The sequence below is a fragment of the Ranitomeya imitator genome, chromosome 5 (assembly GCF_032444005.1).
Source record: "Ranitomeya imitator isolate aRanImi1 chromosome 5, aRanImi1.pri, whole genome shotgun sequence".
In the NCBI taxonomy this organism is placed as follows: domain Eukaryota; kingdom Metazoa; phylum Chordata; class Amphibia; order Anura; family Dendrobatidae; genus Ranitomeya; species Ranitomeya imitator.
In genome coordinates, this window is record NC_091286.1 from 403915347 (window position 1) to 403934594 (window position 19248).

At 46.6% G+C, this 19248-nt stretch overlaps 2 protein-coding genes across 3 annotated transcripts in view; one reads left to right on the forward strand and one right to left on the reverse strand.

Annotated features, from left to right (window-relative positions):
* Nucleotides 1-6994, reverse strand: part of EEF1AKMT4 (EEF1A lysine methyltransferase 4) — a 38451-nt gene extending 31457 nt beyond the window's left edge. Inside the window, exon 1 of the mRNA XM_069726962.1 lies at nucleotides 6810-6994. Coding sequence (XP_069583063.1) covers nucleotides 6810-6969 — 160 coding nt within the window. The 5' untranslated portion in view covers nucleotides 6970-6994. The remainder of the gene's footprint in view (nucleotides 1-6809) is intronic.
* Nucleotides 6995-7048: 54 nt separating this feature from the next.
* The window catches only part of ALG3 (ALG3 alpha-1,3- mannosyltransferase), a 96123-nt gene continuing 83923 nt past the window's right edge, over nucleotides 7049-19248 (forward strand). For both annotated transcript variants that reach the window (XM_069726961.1, XM_069726960.1), the window contains exons 1-3: nucleotides 7049-7350; nucleotides 8215-8314; nucleotides 9353-9500. In XM_069726961.1, the coding sequence (XP_069583062.1) occupies nucleotides 7158-7350; nucleotides 8215-8314; nucleotides 9353-9500 (441 nt within the window). In that variant the 5' untranslated portion in view covers nucleotides 7049-7157. The remainder of the gene's footprint in view (nucleotides 7351-8214; nucleotides 8315-9352; nucleotides 9501-19248) is intronic.

Sequence of the window (19248 nt, forward strand, 5' to 3'; positions counted from 1 at the left end):
CCTACATGAAGATTCTTCAGGACAGGCTTATCCTGCGATTAGACCCATCCTTTCTCCCAAAGGTCGTCTCTGATTTCCACAAGTCGCAGGAGATAATTCTTCCGTCGTTCTATCAAGAACCAAAGAATGAGGAAGAGGAACATTTCCATACTTTGGATGTTCGAAGAATGGTACTCTATTATCTTCATGCATCAGAGAAGATTAGAAAAGATCAGAATCTGTTTATTCATCTTCTCGGCCAGAATAAGGGGAATAAGACTTCCAAATCCACAATTGCAAATTGGATCAAAAGAGCAATCCTGGAGGCTTATCAAATTCAAGGCCTTCCACCACCAGAAAAGCTCACAGCCCATTCTACTAGAGCAACAGCTGTCTCCTGGGCCGAGAAAGCCAGTGCTTCCATCGAGCAAATATGCAGAGCGGCTACGTGGTCCTCTGTCCATACGTTCTCCAAACATTACAGGCTTGACCTGATGTCAAAAGAAGACTTAGCCTTCGGAGAAAAAGTCCTTAGTGCTGTAGTCCCTCCCTAAAAATTACTCTTGGGTACTGCTCCAGGTGTGCTGTCGTGGGGGGTTACTAGAGAAAATAGAATTATTCTTACCGTTAATTCGGTTTCTAGTAACCCACCATGACAGCAGGAGTAATCCCTCCCTTTTGCTTGATATAAGTTCTGAAAATAATAAATATAATTTGAAGCATTCATTCTCCTGTGGTCCTTCATAATAACACTGAAGGGAGGATGAGGGAGGGGTTATTTAACCTCTTGTCATTTCCTGTCCCTATTAGGAAAGGGGTAACATCCTCCAGGTGTGCTGTTGTGGTGGGTTACTAGAAACCGAATTAACGGTAAGAATAATTCTATTTTCTGAAACGCGGACTTCAGCCTCCTTACCTCAAAGACTGACTTCACACTGTTCACTGCCTTGCATCTATCTCCACAGGCGCCACTGGCTTAGTCTCCCCAGTCAACTGCACGCACACGCCCTACAGATCTTCTGATCCGGCAGCATTGTCCTCTCCACTACTTTGGGGCACCAAAATACCATCTAACAACCAGTGCTGTGGAGTCGGTAAGCCAAAATTCTGAATCCACAGCAATGCCTTACTACTGATCATGTACATAAAGTGCAGCACAGATTCATCTCAACTACAACTCCCCAGCACTGCTGCACTACTGAGCATGTACATAAAGTGCAGCACAGATTCATCTCAACTACAACTCCCCAGCACTGCTGCACTACTGAGCATGTACATAAAGTGCAGCACAGATTCATCTCAACTAAAAGCCCAGATCCGGAACAGAACAGACATTTATAGGACATTTCATTACATTCCCAAATTATGAAAACATTTATAGCACATCCTGAAACCAATTTAATATATATTCTAGGAGTTGGTACATTTTATACTGACTCACTCCACCAAAATGGACACCGACTCCACAGAGCTGCCAACAATAACTTTAGACTTGTAAACTAAGAACAAGTAGAGACCAGTTTGGTGCCATTCACCTTGCATCAGCGTTTTATATGGTTTTAACCCTATTTGAGGACACATTTTGGAAACTCAATCACTGCAGAAGGACATCATGATGGGTAGAAGGAACAAGGGGAAGAGGAAGCCGAGAAACCCGATTACTTGATATAAATCAAGGTAACGGCGGTGAAGACCCTGGTGGACCCCATCTAGGCCTGCACAAGATCGATCTACCTAAAGATTGTTCATCCATCAGGTTGCAAAAATCGAGCAGAGGGAAACAAAGAAAAAAAATTGGATACTACATCGCAGTTGTAAGGTCTCTTTCAAACTTCCGTCGAAATCCGTCGATTTTTGAAAAAAAAAAAAAAAAACAGGATCCTGCAAATTTTTCTGCAGGATCCTGTATTTTCCCATAGACTTGTATTAGCAACGGATCGTGACGGATGGCCATCTGTTTCATCCATCGTGTCCTGAATCCGTCGGAATATTGCTGTCCGTCGGGCGGAGAAAACATTCAGAGGAACATTTTTTCTGCATGTCAGAAAATCGCTCAGCGACGGATCCTGCGCTTCCCGTCGTTGGCTATAATGGAATCTCTCTCTCCAGAATTTTAGACATTCAAATTCAGGAATCGCCTAATTTGAAGCATCCATCATGAAACTGGATGCGTTGCATCAGTTTTCCACTATTTTTAAGACATCCGTTGATACGACGCATTCTGACGGCCGCCTGCCGACGAAGTGTGAAAGAAGCCCAAGTCACCTGTTGGCTTTTCTCTTATCAGGCTGGTGTATTGATTTATTTTATTAGAATATTTACTCAGCACACTTTTTCTTATTTATTTCTCATTAAACCTTCTCCCGGTTACGTTGTGCATTATCTTTTGAGGTTTGTATTGCTTCCAATTGTATTTCCTACTGGTTTTAACCCGTGGTTGTTATATGGTTGGATGTATTATTGCTGCAGTAACATTTAGGAGCAGTTCACAACTGTTAGATTTTTTTTCACCAATTTTTTCCTTTCCGCCATTAGTGTTGGTTCTTGAGCAGCAGCCATCCAGTATAAGACTGGTCTATTAGCGCAATGGTCAACATCTATTACTTTGCTGTACACATTCATGAGCCTTGCCACATGACGTGGGATATGAATCGAAACCATTTGCAGACATGTGTATGCATTCTGGAGAAGATCTCACAGTGTACATTTTATTTCCTGAGGTGGTGGGAAGGTCATTGACCCTTCTACTATTTTTAGGAGTGTGACTCAATGTTTCTCATGGCAGAAACCGCTGAATATCCTCCTAGACAGCACTTGAATGGCCGCTATACATGAGCCATGGACAAAGAATACAACTGTGCACATGCACTATTTTGAGAGCACGGACACATCGGCACCGTTAGTACTGACAGGTGGTAGCAGCTGCCATAGAAAACAAAATATGGTCCAAGTGACAAAACGTAGTGAAATATGCAGAAACCGTATAGGCAGATAATCACCACTGTCACTTTATGATGTCATAACTCTGAAACGCTTCAACGGATCCTGGCGATTCTGAGAATGTTTTCTCGTGACATATTGTACTTTATGATAGTGGTAAAATTTCTTCGATTTGACTTGCGTTTATTTGTAAAAAAAAAAAAAAAATGGAAATTTGGCATTTTTAAACTTTTAGTTTTTATGCCCTTAAATTAGAGAGTCATCATACAAAATACCGTATTTTCTGCTGTATAAGACGACTGGGCGTTTAAGACGACCCCCAACTTTTCCATATAAAATATGGAATTTGGGATATACCCGCCGTATAATACGGGGGTCATCTTATACGCCCAGTCATCTTATACGGCATGTGCAATGCATATGGTTCCCAGGGTCTGGAGGAGAGGACACTTTCAGGCCCTGGGATCCATATTCATGTAAAAAATAAAGAATAAAAATAAAAAATATGGATATGCTCACCCTCGGACGGCCCCTGGCTCTCAGCGGTGCAAGCGGCAGCCTCTGTTGCTCAAGAATGCATTGAGCGTAGGACCTGCGATGACGTCGCGGTCACGCCATCTCAGTGAAGGACCCGGAAGGATCCCCGCGGCCATTTTGGATCTTGGGACTCCTTCCAGAACACCGCGATCGAATCGCGTTGTTCCGGTGGGAGAGCGCAGGGAGCCCCCGTCCCTGCGCGATGCCCCTATGTCGCCGTAACTACTGACCGCAGCATCAGAGGGGTTAAATGCCCACAATTGGCGCTAGCTGCAGGGTGTCAGCTGTCACGTACAGCTGACGCCCGCATGCGATCGCCGCGGTGCTCACTGAGACCGCGCGATCGTGCCGCCGTACTAGTACTGCAGTTTGCGGGAACTCAGTTCCCGCAGAGCAGTACTAGTACAACGCATGTCGGGAAGGGGTTAAACCCTTTCCGACATCGGGTGTAGTATGCCGATGTTGGACACCCCCCTTTGATGTGGGCTCCGACGCAGAGCCCACATCTTTCCCGCCACATGTTAGCTGTTTTGAACTGCTGACATGTGCCCAGAACATCAGCGGGTGGAAACGGCTATTAACCCGGTGGGTGCCGCTCATAGAAAGTCATCAATTCTGCTACATACAGGCGATCTGATCATTATTATTATTATTTATTGTTATAGCGCCATTTATTCCATGGCGCTTTACATGTGATCATCACTTGTATGTAGCAGAGCCGATCGAGTTATGGCAGCTTTTAGTCTCCCAAAGAGACTATTGCAGCATGCCAAGAGTAAAAAAAAAAAAAAAAAAAAAATACATGAATGAACACGTGGAATTATATACTTAACAAGAAAATGTGAAACAACTGAAATTATGTCTTATATTCTGGGTTCTTCAAAGTAGCCACCTTTTGCTTTGATGACCGCTTTGCACACTCTTGGCATTCTCTTGATGAGCTTCAAGCGGTAGTCACCGGGAATGGTCTTCCAACAATCTTGAAGGAGTTCCCAGAGATGCTTAGCACTTGTTGGCCCTTTTGCCTTCACTCTGCGGTCCAGCTCACCCCAAACCATCTCGATTGAGTTCAGGTCTGGTGACTGTGGAGGCCAGGTCATCTGGTGCAGCACCCATCACTCTCCTTCTTGGTCAAATAGCCCTTACACAGCCTGGAGGTGTGTTTGGCGTCATTGTCCTGTTGAAAAATAAATGATGGTACAACTAAATGCAAACCGGATGGAATAGCATGCCGCTGCAAGATGCTGTGGTAGCCTTGCTGGTTCAGTATGCCTTCAATTTTGAATAAATCCCCAACAGTGTCACCAGCAAAGCACCCCCACACCATCACACCTCCTCCTCCATGCTTCACGGTGGGAACCAGGCATGTAGAGTCCATCCGTTCACCTTTTCTGCGTCACACAAAGACACGGTGGTTGGAACCAAAGATCTCAAATTTGGACTCATCAGACCAAAGCACAGATTTCCACTGGTCTAATGTCCATTCCTTGTGTTCTTTAGCCCAAACAAGTCTCTTCTGCTTGTTGCCTGTCCTTAGCAGTGGTTTGCTAGCAGCTATTTTACCATGAAGGCCTCCTGCACAAAGTCTCCTCTTAACAGTTGTTGTAGAGATGTGTCTGCTGCTAGAACTCTGTGTGGCATTGACCTGGTCTCTAATCTGAGCTGCTGTTAACCTGCGATTTCTGAGGCTGGTGACTCGGATAAACTTATCCTCAGAAGCCGAGGTGACTCTCAGGGGTGGTCCTCATATGAGCCAGTTTTTTTGTAGCGCTTGATGGTTTTTGCCACTGCACTTGGGGACACTTTTGAAAGTTTTCCCAATTTTTCGGACTGACTGACCTTCATTTCTTAAAGTAATGATGGCCACTCATTTTCTTTACTTAGCTGCTTTTTCTTGCCATAATACAAATTCTAACAGTCTATTCAGTAGGACTATCAGCTGTGTATCCACCAGACTTCTGCACAACACAACTGACGGTCCCAACCCCATTTATAGGACAAGAAATCCCACTTATTAAACCTGACAGGGCACACCTGTGAAGTGAAAACCATTCCCGGTAACTACCTCTTGAAGCTCATCAAGAGAATGCCAAGAGTGTACAAAGCAGTCATCAAAGCAAAAGGTGGCTACTTTGAAAAACCTAGAATATAAGACATATTTTCAGTTGTTTCACACTTTTTTGTTAAGTATATAATTCCACATGTGTTAATTCATAGTTTTGATGCATTTAGTGTGAATGTACAATTTTCATAGTCATGAAAATACAGAAAAATCTTTAAATGAGGCGTGTCTAAACTTTTGGTCTGTACTGTATGTGCACACGATCAGTAATTGCTGCGGATTGAACGCTCCGTACTAATGTAGCGTCAAACCCACAGCGGCCAGATGTTGCAACATAGTGGATGGAATTTCAAGAAATCCCATATCCCCTATGCTTCCACCATGAAACACACGTTCAGACCTGATTTATGTTTGGATGCGACGGTCCGTTTTTTTTGACACTATGCTCCCACAGATGCCGCAGATCACCCACGGAGACAGTCATGCAGCGCATCTCGCTCCAGACCGCAGCATGTCAGTTTATCTTGTGGAGATGCTAGTCTCCGCAAGAGAAGATTCACCCATAGAATGTATTGGACGTGGTGAATCCGCACACTTCAGTGAACACAGAGGAATCACCTGCATTCGACAGACAGCAGCACTTTGCAGCAAACATGCACTGCATCCAAAGTGCTGCCAATTCCTGATCATGGGCACCCGACCAAAGTGTTTTTTTTTTTACTAGGGAGATTGTCCAAGGTGTGATAGGGTGACAGGTTCCCTAGGCCGGCCATTACACAGATAGCGGCCCCCTCATTCTCTTATCCACGCAGCACACTGACATACAACATGGCATACATAACATGTGACAAGAGCGGGTGACATGTAACCCCCCATACTGTACCAGCATCGAACCCCAAACTGCAATCACTCCACTCCTTTCTTATAATGGGAAAGCCCCATCAAATTGTTATTCCCAAAAATCAGGCTATCCTCCATCTATTCAGTAGGGATAATTTACCGATATCTGGCAGGTTGAGCACTGGGACCACCAGAGATCCCAAGCTCTGCACACGCTCGGCTTCTGCTCCAGTCATTGTCTATGGGACTACTGGAAACACCTCAGCACTGCACGGTCTCATAGACACTAATGAATGGAGCAGAGTCGGAGCATGCGCAGTTGCACTCAGCACGGAGCTGTAGCCCTGATCTCGGGATCGTTGGGGGTCCTACTGCGGAAACAAAACAGCAATGACCCTCGGCTGAATGCAGATGATAGGGATTGGTGTAGACTAGTAGTAAGCGTGGATACCGAGCACAAGTCCTGTAGTCCGGGGCCGCAGCTCTCTCCTCACCAGGTGCGCAAAGTCACGGTACGCCCCAAACCACTCATGTCCCCCGGTGAGGAGCCGCTCCTCCTCCTCATACCGGGAGTCCCAGTACTCCAACTCCTTGTACCTGCCCGCCGACATGTGGAGCGCTGAGCTGGGTGACGTCATCGCCGGGGCGGGGCTTGTGTGCAGCCTATCAGCGGCGCCGCTCACTGTCTCTTCCTAGATCCACGTGTCCTGGCTGCGAGTCCCCGGTGCTGTCTGGATGTAGCCTCGCTCTGCCGCTTCCTGTTTCCGGCTGGTCCGGTGCAGCTGTCACACTGGCTCTGATGGCTCCGGCTGTTACTGCCCGGAGGAGAGGGGCTCCTGCAGGGGGGCGCTCCAGCCTCATGGACAGTCTGCGCTGGGGATGGGACAACAAGTTCCAGGTTCTGATCGATCCCCGGTACACTGCGCTGCTGGGAGTGTGCCTGTGCCTGGCCGAGCTGGTGGTCACTCACTGGGTCATCCAGAGAGTCCCATGTGAGTGTGATCCTGCGATCTGCTGGGGTACAGCCCTCATGCCACCTGCTGGGGTATGATCTGCTGGGACACAGCCCCCCCGTGCCACCTGCTGGGGTATAGTCTGCTGGGGTACAGCCCTCATGCCACCTGCTGGGGTATGATCTGCTGGGACACAGCCCCCCCGTGCCACCTGCTGGGGTATAGTCTGCTGGGGTACAGCCCTCATGCCACCTGCTGGGGTATGATCTGCTGGGACACAGCCCCCCCGTGCCACCTGCTGGGGTATAGTCTGCTGGGGTACAGCCCTCATGCCACCTGCTGGGGTATGATCTGCTGGGGCACAGCCCCTGTGCCGCCTGCTGGGGTATGATCTGCTGGGACACAGCCCCCCGTGCCACCTGCTGGGGTATGACCTGCTGGGGCACAGCCCCCCGTGCCACCTGCTGGGGTATGACCTGCTGGGGCACAGCCCCCTGTGCCGCCTGCTGTTGTATAACCTGCTGGGGCACAGCCCCCCGTGCCACCTGCTGGGTTATGATCTGCTGGGACACAGCCACCCCGTGCCACCTGCTGGCGCACAGCCCCCCGTGCCACCTGCTGGGGTATGACCTGCTGGGACACAGCCCCCCGTGCCACCTGCTGGGGTATGATCTGCTGGGACACAGCCACCCCGTACCACCTGCTCGGGCACAGCCCCCCATGCCACCTGCTGGGGTATGACCTGCTGGGGCACAGCCCCCTGTGCCGCCTGCTGGGGTATGATCTGCTGGGGCATGATCCCCATTCAGTTTGCTGATACACGGCCCCTATGCTTGCTCCTGCGGTGTAATCTGCTGGGGCGCGATGTGTTCTATACAGTCACTGTCTGCCCTCTTTTCGCAGACACAGAAATAGACTGGAGAGCCTACATGGACGAGGTGGAGGGTGTGCTGAATGGGACTTACGACTACACCAAGCTGCAAGGGGACACCGGGCCGCTGGTGTGAGTATACTGGGGCATCGTGGATGTATAGATCCAGTTATACTGGGAATAGACTCATAGTCTGCGATCTGGCCAAGATCCTCAATCAATATGCCAGGGGGTAAGCAGCTGTGACCTCCGCTGGGGCCACTTATCTCCAGAAGCCAAGGCTCACTACACCACACAGGATCACTAGGGAAGAAACCACAGATGGGTCGGATGGTATTGGTTCTTCCAGGTGGTCCCCCATCCCTGAGCATCTTGGGCGGCGTTCACATCTGTGCTGCTGCAGATCAGATTCCATTATATCTGTGACTCCTTGTGTAGAATTCATTGTGGTCTTCACTCCTGCACTGCATGGGGTGAAATACCAAATATAATCTGCACATAACGTGTGAACTATGAACTGCTGCGGAAACAACAGAAAATCTGCATTAAAATCCACAACTTGTGTATGTGCCCTGAATAGCAACATACAGCTGTTCTGACATGAATTTTCTAAGTACACCAGCCTCATCAGGCCTGGGAGATCGATTTACAAATGTATACAGTTCTGATTCTACAATATGGCGACAGATCCATTTTAGGGCCCACTCATACCGGTGTAAAACCTGATTGTAGGCAGCACATCCGTGTTTACATGACAATGGTCCAGAGATCTCATTAGTAATGTATGCAGCTTGTATTGTGAACTCTGGTGACAAATTCACTTTATAAAGTGAACCTGATGGCCGATCCTGGTCCGATCAATGCTCTCCCAACCTGAGCGTGACGGCCTCATAGAAATCTAAGGAGCTGTCCTGCTCCGATCCGGAGACCCACAGCCAGATCCATTATCGTACCGAGATCTAAGGACGTCTGCATGAGCCCTTAAGGGGATAGTCTCCTCTTGTGCCAGTAGTATCACACAGTAATTGGGGAAAGTGCTGGTAGAGATGTATTGGATATGACCCAGCAACATCTACATGCAGAAGACAATTTCATACTAAGGGAAAAGATAAAAGAAAACATTAAAAAAAAAAACCCTCTATCATAGATGTTTTTTTTTTTTTTTAACAGGTATCCTGCTGGATTTGTGTACATTTTTGGTGCATTTTACTACCTAACTGAGCATGGGACCAACATTCGGCTGGCTCAGTATATCTTTGCGGTGCTCTACCTGCTGACACTGTTTCTTGTGTTCCGCATCTACATTGTCACAAAAAAGGTAAGTAACAGGAATCATGTATACATACCGTATATACTCGAGTATAAGCCGACCCGAGTATAAGCAGACCCCCTAATTTTGCCACAAAAAAACTGGGAAAACTTATTGACTCGAGTATAAGCCTAGGGTAGGAAATGCAGCAGCTACCGGTAAATGTCAAAAATAAAAATAGATGCTCCATACTGTTCATTATGGCCCCATAGATGCTCCATATAAAGCTGTGCCCCACATATAGTGCTCTGCGCCGTTCATTATGGCCCCATAGCTGTGCCATATAGTGCGCTGCGCCGTTAATTATTGCCCCATAGCTGTGCCATATAGTGCTCTGCACCGTTCATTATTGCCCCATAGATGTACCATAGAAAGCTGTGCCATATAGTGCTCTGCACCGTTCATTATTGCCCCATAGCTGTGCCATATAGTGCTCTGCACCGTTCATTATTGCCCCATAGCTGTGCCATATAGTGCTCTGCGCCGTTCATTATTGCCCCATAGCTGTGCCATATAGTGCGCTGCGCCGTTCATTATTGCCCCATAGCTGCCATATAGTGCTCTGCACCGTTCATTATTGCCCCATAGCTGCTATATAGTGCTCTGCACCGTTCATTATTGCCCCATAGCTGTGCCATATAGTGCTCTGCACCGTTCATTCTTGCCCCATAGCTGTGCCATATAGTGCTCTGCACCGTTCATTCTTGCCCCATAGCTGTGCCATATAGTGCTCTGTGCCGTTCATTATTGCCCCATAGATGTGCCATATAGTGCTCTGCACTGTAAATTCTTGCCCCATAGCTGTGCCATATAGTGCTCTGCACCGTTCATTATTGCCCCATAGATGTACCATAGAAAGCTGTGCCATAGTGCTCTGCACCGTTCATTATTGCCCCATAGCTGTGCCATATAGTGCTCTGCACCGTTCATTATTGCCCCATAGCTGTGCCATATAGTGCTCTGCACCGTTCATTATTGCCCCATAGATGTACCATAGAAAGCTGTGCCATATAGTGCTCTGCACCGTTCATTATTGCCCCATAGCTGTGCCATATAGTGCTCTGCGCCGTTCATTATTGCCCCATAGCTGTGCCATATAGTGCTCTGCGCCGTTCATTATTGCCCATAGCTGTGCCATATAGTGCTCTGCGCCGTTCATTATTGCCCCATAGATGTGCCATATAGTGCTCTGCGCCGTTCATTGTTGCCCCATAGCTGTGCCATATAGTGCTCTGCGCCGTTCATTGTTGCCCCATAGCTGTGCCATATAGTGCTCTGCGCCGTTCATTGTTGCCCCATAGCTGTGCCATAGTGCTCTGCGCCGTTCATTGTTGCCCCATAGCTCTGCCATATAGTGCTCTGCGCCGTTTATTCTTGCCCCATAGCTCTGCCATATAGTGCTCTGCGCCATTCATTATTGCCCCATAGCTGTGCCATATAGTGCTCTGCGCCGTTCATTATTGCCCCATAGCTGCCATATAGTGCTCTGCACCGTTCATTATTGCCCCATAGCTGCTATATAGTGCTCTGCACCGTTCATTATTGCCCCATAGCTGTGCCATATAGTGCTCTGCACCGTTCATTCTTGCCCCATAGCTGTGCCATATAGTGCTCTGCACCGTTCATTCTTGCCCCATAGCTGTGCCATATAGTGCTCTGTGCCGTTCATTATTGCCCCATAGATGTGCCATATAGTGCTCTGCACCGTTCATTCTTGCCCCATAGCTGTGCCATATAGTGCTCTGCACCGTTCATTATTGCCCCATAGATGTACCATAGAAAGCTGTGCCATAGTGCTCTGCACCGTTCATTATTGCCCCATAGCTGTGCCATATAGTGCTCTGCGCCGTTCATTATTGCCCCATAGCTGTGCCATATAGTGCTCTGCACCGTTCATTATTGCCCATAGCTGTGCCATATAGTGCTCTGCACCGTTCATTATTGCCCCATAGCTGCCATATAGTGCTCTGCGCCGTTCATTATTGCCCCATAGCTGTGCCATATAGTGCTCTGCGCCGTTCATTATTGCCCCATAGCTGTGCCATATAGTGCTCTGCACCATTCATTATTGCCCCATAGCTGTGCCATATAGTGCTCTGCACCGTTCATTCTTGCCCCATAGATGTACCATAGAAAGCTGTGCCATATAGTGCTCTGCACCGTTCATTATTGCCCCATAGCTGCCATATAGTGCTCTGCGCCGTTCATTATTGCCCCATAGCTGTGCCATATAGTGCTCTGCACCATTCATTATTGCCCCATAGCTGTGCCATATAGTGCTCTGCACCGTTCATTCTTGCCCCATAGATGTACCATAGAAAGCTGTGCCATATAGTGCTCTGCACCGTTCATTATTGCCCCATAGCTGTGCCATATAGTGCTCTGCACCGTTCATTATTGCCCCATAGCTGTGCCATATAGTGCTCTGCACCGTTCATTATTGCCCCATAGCTGCCATATAGTGCTCTGCACCGTTCATTATTGCCCCATAGCTGCCATATAGTGCTCTGCGCCGTTCATTATTGCCCCATAGCTGTGCCATATAGTGCTCTGCACCGTTCATTATTGCCCCATAGCTGCCATATAGTGCTCTGCACCGTTCATTCTTGCCCCATAGATGTACCATAGAAAGCTGTGCCATATAGTGCTCTGCACCATTCATTCTTGCCCCATAGATGTACCATATAGTGCTCTGCACCGTTCATTATTGCCCCATAGCTGCCATATAGTGCTCTGCGCCGTTCATTATTGCCCCATAGCTGTGCCATATAGTGCTCTGCACCGTTCATTATTGCCCCATAGCTGTGCCATATAGTGCTCTGCACCGTTCATTATTGCCCCATAGCTGTGCCATATAGTGCTCTGCACCATTCATTATTGCCCCATAGCTGTGCCATATAGTGCTCTGCACCGTTCATTATTGCCCCATAGCTGTGCCATATAGTGCCCTGCGCCGTTCATTATTGCCCCATAGCTGTGCCATATAGTGCTCTGCACCATTCATTATTGCCCCATAGCTGTGCCATATAGTGCTCTGCACCGTTCATTCTTGCCCCATAGATGTACCATAGAAAGCTGTGCCATATAGTGCTCTGCACCGTTCATTCTTGCCCCATAGATGTACCATAGAAAGCTGTGCCATATAGTGCTCTGCACCGTTCATTATTGCCCCATAGCTGTGCCATATAGTGCTCTGCACCGTTCATTATTGCCCATAGCTGTGCCATATAGTGCTCTGCACCGTTCATTATTGCCCCATAGCTGCCATATAGTGCTCTGCGCCGTTCATTATTGCCCCATAGCTGTGCCATATAGTGCTCTGCGCCGTTTATTATTGCCCCATAGCTGTGCCATATAGTGCTCTGCGCCGTTCATTATTGCCCCATAGCTGTGCCATATAGTGCTCTGCGCCGTTCATTATTGCCCCATAGCTGCCATATAGTGCTCTGCGCCGTTCATTATTGCCCCATAGCTGTGCCATATAGTGCTTTGCGCCATTCATTATTGCCCCATAGCTGCCATATAGTGCTCTGCACCGTTCATTATTGCCCCATAGCTGTGCCATATAGTGTTCTGCACCGTTCATTATTGCCCCATAGCTGCCATATAGTGCTCTGCACCGTTCATTATTGCCCCATAGCTGCCCTATAGTGCTCTGCATCGTTCATTATTGCCCCATAACTGTGCCATATAGTGCCCTGCGCCGTTCATTATTGCCCCATAGCTGTGCCATTGCTGCTGCTGCTGCAATAATTAAAAAAAAATGCCATACTCACCTCTCTTGCTTGCAGCTCCCAGCGTCCGGTCCCGGCGTCTCTCCGCACTGACTGATCAGGCAGAGGGCGGCGCGCACACTATATGCGTCATCGCGCCCTCTGACCTGAACAGTCAGAGCAAGAGGACGCGAAGACAGAGCGGCGCCCGGCGTGTGGAACGCGGACAGGTGAATATGACATACTTACCTGCTCCCGGCGTCCCGCTCCCTCTGCCTGTCACACGGTCTTCGGTGCCGCAGTCTCTTCCTCTATCAGCGGTCACCGGCACCGCTGATTAGAGAAATGAATATGCGGCTCCACCCCATATGGGAGGTGGAGCCGCATATTCATTTCTCTAATGAGCGGTCCCACGTGACCGCTGAACAGGGGAAGAGCTGCAGCACCGAAGACCGTGTGACAGGCAGAGGGAGCACCAGGATCGCCGGGACTAGGTGAGTATGCCTCAGCGCCCTCTCCCCCTCACCCGCCGACCCTGCCACCCACCGTGACTCGAGTATAAGCAGAGAGGGGCACTTTCAGCCCAAAATTTTGGGCTGAAAATCTCGGCTTATACTCGAGTATATACGGTATATAGATATACCGGATTGTTCAGACTATAAGACACACACCTAGGTTTTAGAGGAGGAAATTGGAAAAAAAAAAAATCGAAGTAAAAAATGGGATCAATTCAGCACTAATATCCCCTATCCTGGTATATATGGTTCCCTCATCCCTAGCCTGGTATGCATGGACTCCATCAGTGCCATCAGCTCAAAACTGACAGCAACCAGTGGGACCCATCTACTGTTCAATAAGTCTGACCATACAGTGGCATGTAAAATTTGGGCACCCCTGGTCAAAATTACTGTTATTGTGAATAATTAAGCAAGTTAAAGCGATCTCTAAATGGCCTAAAGTTAAAGATGACACATTTCCTTTGTATTTAAGGGAAAAAAGTCATTTTTACAATTTTAAATATTCAAATATGGGCAGTGCAATATTTTAGCCTGTTAGGGTTATGGTTTGGTCACTATCATCGTTAGGAAATGCCAGGTGATGCAAATTTCTAAGCTTTATAAAAAGCCAGCCTCTTTTAACCTTGTGCCAAAAAACAGCAGCCATGGGTTCTTCTAAGCAGCTGCGTCGCACTCTGAAAATGGCGAAGGCCCACAAAGCAAGAGAAGGCTATAAGCAGATAGCAAAGCGTTTAAGTTGCCGTTTCCTCAGTTCAAAATGTAATTAAGAAATGGGGGGTTATTAGGAACAGTGGAGGTCAAGATAAGGTCTGGAAGACCAAGCAAAATTTCAGTGAGAGTTGCTCGAAGAATTGCTAGAGAGACAAATCAGAACCCCCACTTGACTGCAAAAGATTTAGCAGACTCTGGAGTTGTGGTACGTTGTTCTACTTTTCACAGACACCTGCACAAATATGGACTTCATGGAAGAGTAATCAGAAGAAAACCTCTCCTGCATCCTCACCATAAAATTCAGCTTCAAAAGAATGCAAAAGAACATCTAAACAATCCTGATGCATTTTGGAAACAAGTCCTGTGAACAGATGAGGTTAAAATAGAACTCTTTGGCCACAATGATCAAAGGTATGTGTGGAGAAAAAAGGACACAGAATTTCAGAAATACAACATCTTGCGAACTATTAACCATGGGGGTGGATCACTCATGCTTTGAGGTTGTGTTGCAGCCAATGGCACGGGGAACATTTCACGATAGAGGGTAGAATGGATTCAATGAAATTTCAACCAATGTTTGATGCCAACTTAACACCAGTTGTAAAAAGCTGAAGTTGAAAAGAGGATGGCTCCCACAAATGGATAATGATCCTAAACACTAGTGATGAGCGAGTATACTCGTTGCTCGGGTGGTCTCCCGAGTATTTGTGAGTGCTCAGAGATTTAGTTTTTGTTAACGCAGCTGCATGATTTATGGCTGCTAGCCAGCCGGAGTACATGTGGGGGTTGCCTGGTTGCTAGGGAATCCCCACATGTATTCATGCTGTCTAGCAGCCATAAATCATGCAGCTACGTCAACAAAAACTAAATTTACGAGCACTCCCAAAAGTTGGGAGACCACCTGAGCATGCTCCATAAAACCCAAGCCACGAGTATACTCAGTCATCACTACTAAACACACATTAACATCCACAATAGACTACCTCAAAAGGCACAAGCTGAAGGTTTTACAATGGCCCTCACAGTCCCCTGATCTGAACATCATTGAAAATCTGTGGCTAGACCTCAAAATGGCAGTGTATGCAAGATGACCCTGGAATCTCACAGAACTGGAAGAATTTTCTGAGGAACAGTGGATGAAAATCCCTCAAACAAGAACTGAAAGACTTTTGTCTGGTTACAAAAAGCGTTTACAAGCTGTGACACTTTCAAAACGGGGTGCTACTAGGTACTATCCATGCAGGGTGCCAAAACTTTTGCATTGGCCCATTTTCCTTTTTGTAATTTTTAGAATGTAAAAGATGAAAATATCTATTTTTTGCCTATTTTACAAAGGAAATGTGCCATCTTAAACGTTTCGCTTTTTTTTTTTTAGAGATCATTTAACCTTCAAGTTGCTTAATTGTTCACAATAACAATGTTGACCAGAGGTGCCCAAACTTTCACATGCCAATGTAAAGTGGACTTCATGAAAGAATTGCGGCCAAAAACCATAAATGTTAACATGGAAAGAAGTCTAAGAGACTCAACCGTGTATAAAAGCATAGGACCTGAGGTGCGAAGAAATGAAAACGGGTACTTTGGACTGATCAGTCAAAATGTGAAATATTTGACACTAACAGAAGGCAGTTTGTCTCCGAATGGCAGGAGTGAAGTATAATAATGTGTCTGCATAGGAGAGGGCCCTTTCAAGTTTGGGGCTGCATTTCAGCAAATTTAATTGGGGATTTGGTCCTCAGTGGTGAGAAATAAAGATACTTATCCATCATGCAATATTATCAGGGAGGTGTCTGGCTCCAAATGTATTCTGCAGCAAGACAACTTTTTATTTTGTGGACACACGGTCCACTAAAAAAAGACGACCATGTGAAAAGCTCCATACCATATAACGGATAGATGTTCTATTGGAGAAAAACGCAGGAAACTGGCATGAAAAAACATCAGAACGAGACCGTATTTATTACATGGTGTTTAGCATCATTATTCAATTTAGGTGTAATTCCAGTGTGGATATATAAAACGACTACAGTCTTGTATCACAATGCATTCATGTAGAGAAATGTACGATTAAATACATATTCGCTCATGACTATTTTTTTTCTTCTTCTCATTACACCGTTTAAAGATTGGGTTTATTCTCTTTTTTTTTTTTTATATTGATAGATCAGGCGATTCTGAACACGGTGATACCAAATATGTGTATGTTTTTGATTTTTTTTTTTTAATCATTTTATTTTGAATGGGGTGAAAGGGGGGGTGATAGGAACTTTTATATTTATAAATATTTTTAAAAACTTTTTTTTACTCTTTACATGCTTCAATAGTTTCCATGGGAGACTAGAAGCTGCAGTTGTCCGATCGCCTCTACTTCATACAGGCGATGATCAAATTGCCTGTATGTAGCAGAAATGTTCACTTGCTATGAGCACCGACCACTATGACAACCATAGAGGTCTGCTTCAGAACTCTGGCTGTCATGCCAATCCATCGGTGACTCGCGATCACATGACGGGGTCACCGATGGGCGGGATTTCTGGCGCGCTTGCCGGAAGCGCGAGTTAATTGCCGCTGTCGGAGATTGACAGCGGCATTTAATGGGTTAACAGCCTCAGGTGGATCGCAATTCCACCCGTGGCTGTTTCAGGCACATGCAGGGTGTATATATCAGCTGGCATATGCCCGGAAAGGTGCTCGACATCGGCGTACTATTACGCCTGATGTCGGAAAGCGGGTAAAGGAAATCTGTCATCAGGTTTTTGCTACATATTCGGAGAGCAAAAACCTAAAGAAATGATGAACTGGAATATAAATTGGTATACATGCAACATCGTGATCACACTGGCCACTATACCGGCAAAATCCACGATAAAAACAAAATGAGCAAATACCCTGGAGTAAATAAATACTAATAGTGCTTGAAAATGATATAGGATACTTGTTTAACATAATTTTGATTAAAAAACAAACCCTAATAGCCTTCCCACCGCATCAAGGTGACTAGAGAAGGTCCTAACCTCTCGTATTAACACCCTACCATATGTCTAATGATGTAAATGTGAATAGTGGCCAAGCAGTACAGGGTCCCAACTGTTGTGAATTCTGTTGTCGGGCTCCCTCCTGTGGTCATGAATGGTACTTCGGCTGGTTCCGTCCATGGACTTCCTCTGGTGGGTGTTTCTGAGTTTCCTTTCACAGGTGACGAGGTTAATTCGTTAGCTGGCTGCTCTATTTAACTCCACTTAGATCTTTGCTCCATGCCACCTGTCAATGTTCCAGTATTGGTCTAGTTCACTCCTGGATCGTTCTTGTGACCTGTCTTCCCAGCAGAAGCTAAGTTCCAGCTTGTATTTCTTTGGTTTGCTATTTTTCTGTCCAGCTTGCTATTTTTATTGTTGTCTTGCTTGCTGGAAGCTCTGGGTCGCAGAGGGAGCGCCTCCGCACCGTGAGTCGGTGTGGAGGGTCTTTTTGCGCCATCTGCGTGGTCTTTTTGTAGGTTTTTGTGCTGACCGCAAAGTAACCTTTCCTATCCTCGGTCTGTTCAGTAAGTCGGGCCTCACTTTGCTAAATCTATTTCATCTCTGTGTTTGTATTTTCATCTTTACTCACAGTCATTATATGTGGGGGGCTGCCTTTTCCTTTGGGGAATTTCTCTGAGGCAAGGTAGGCTTTATTTTTCTATCTTCAGGGCTAGCTAGTTCCTTAGGCTGTGCCGAGTTGCATAGGGAGCGTTAGGCGCAATCCACGGCTATTTCTAGTGTGTTTGATAGGATTAGGGATTGCGGTCAGCAGAGTTCCCACGTCCCAGAGCTCATCCTATATTATCAGTAACTATCAGGTCATTCCGTGTGCTCTTAACCACCAGGTCCATTATTGTCCTGACCACCAGGTCATAACAGTACAGGTGGCCCAAAGTACTAAGACCATTTTTTTTTCTTTGCAGTGTGTTTTGTCTCTCTTTTCCCCTTTACCTCTGGGTGGTTCAGGACACAGGTGTAAACATGGACATTCAAGGTCTGTCCTCTTGGATGGATAATCTCACTACAAGGGTACAAAACATTCAAAATTTTGTGGTTCAGAATCCGATGTCAGAGCCTAGGATTCCAATTCCTGATTTGTTTTTTGGTGATAGATCTAAGTTCTTGAATTTCAAAAATAATTGTGGATTGTTTCTTGCCTTGAAGCCTCGCTCCTCGGGTGACCCTGTTCAGCAAGTAAAGATCATTATTTCTTTGTTACGTGGTGACCCTCAAGACTGGGCATTTTCCCTTGCGCCAGGAGATCCGGCATTGCGTGATATTGATGCATTTTTCCTGCCGCTTGGATTGCTTTATGACAAACCTAATTCAGTGGATCAGGCAGAGAAAATGTTGCTGGCTCTGTGTCAGGGTCAGGATGAAGCGGAGATATATTGTCAGAAGTTTAGGAAGTGTTCTGTGCTCACTCAGTGGAATGAATGTGCCCTGGCAGCAATCTTCAGAAAGGGTCTCTCTGAAGCCCTTAAGGATGTCATGGTGGGATTTCCCATGCCTGCTGGTCTGAATGAGTCTATGTCCTTGGCCATTCAGATCGATCGACGCTTGCGTGAGCGTAAAGCTGTGCACCATTTGGCGGTACTATCTGAGCATGGGCCTGAGCCTATGCAATGTGATAGGACTTTGACCAGAGCTGAACGGCAAGAACACAGACGTCGGAATGGGCTATGTTTTTACTGTGGTGATTCCACTCATGCTATCTCTGATTGTCCTAAGCGCACTAAGCGGTTCGCTAGGTCTGCCACCATTGGTACGGTACAGTCTAAATTTCTATTGTCCGTTA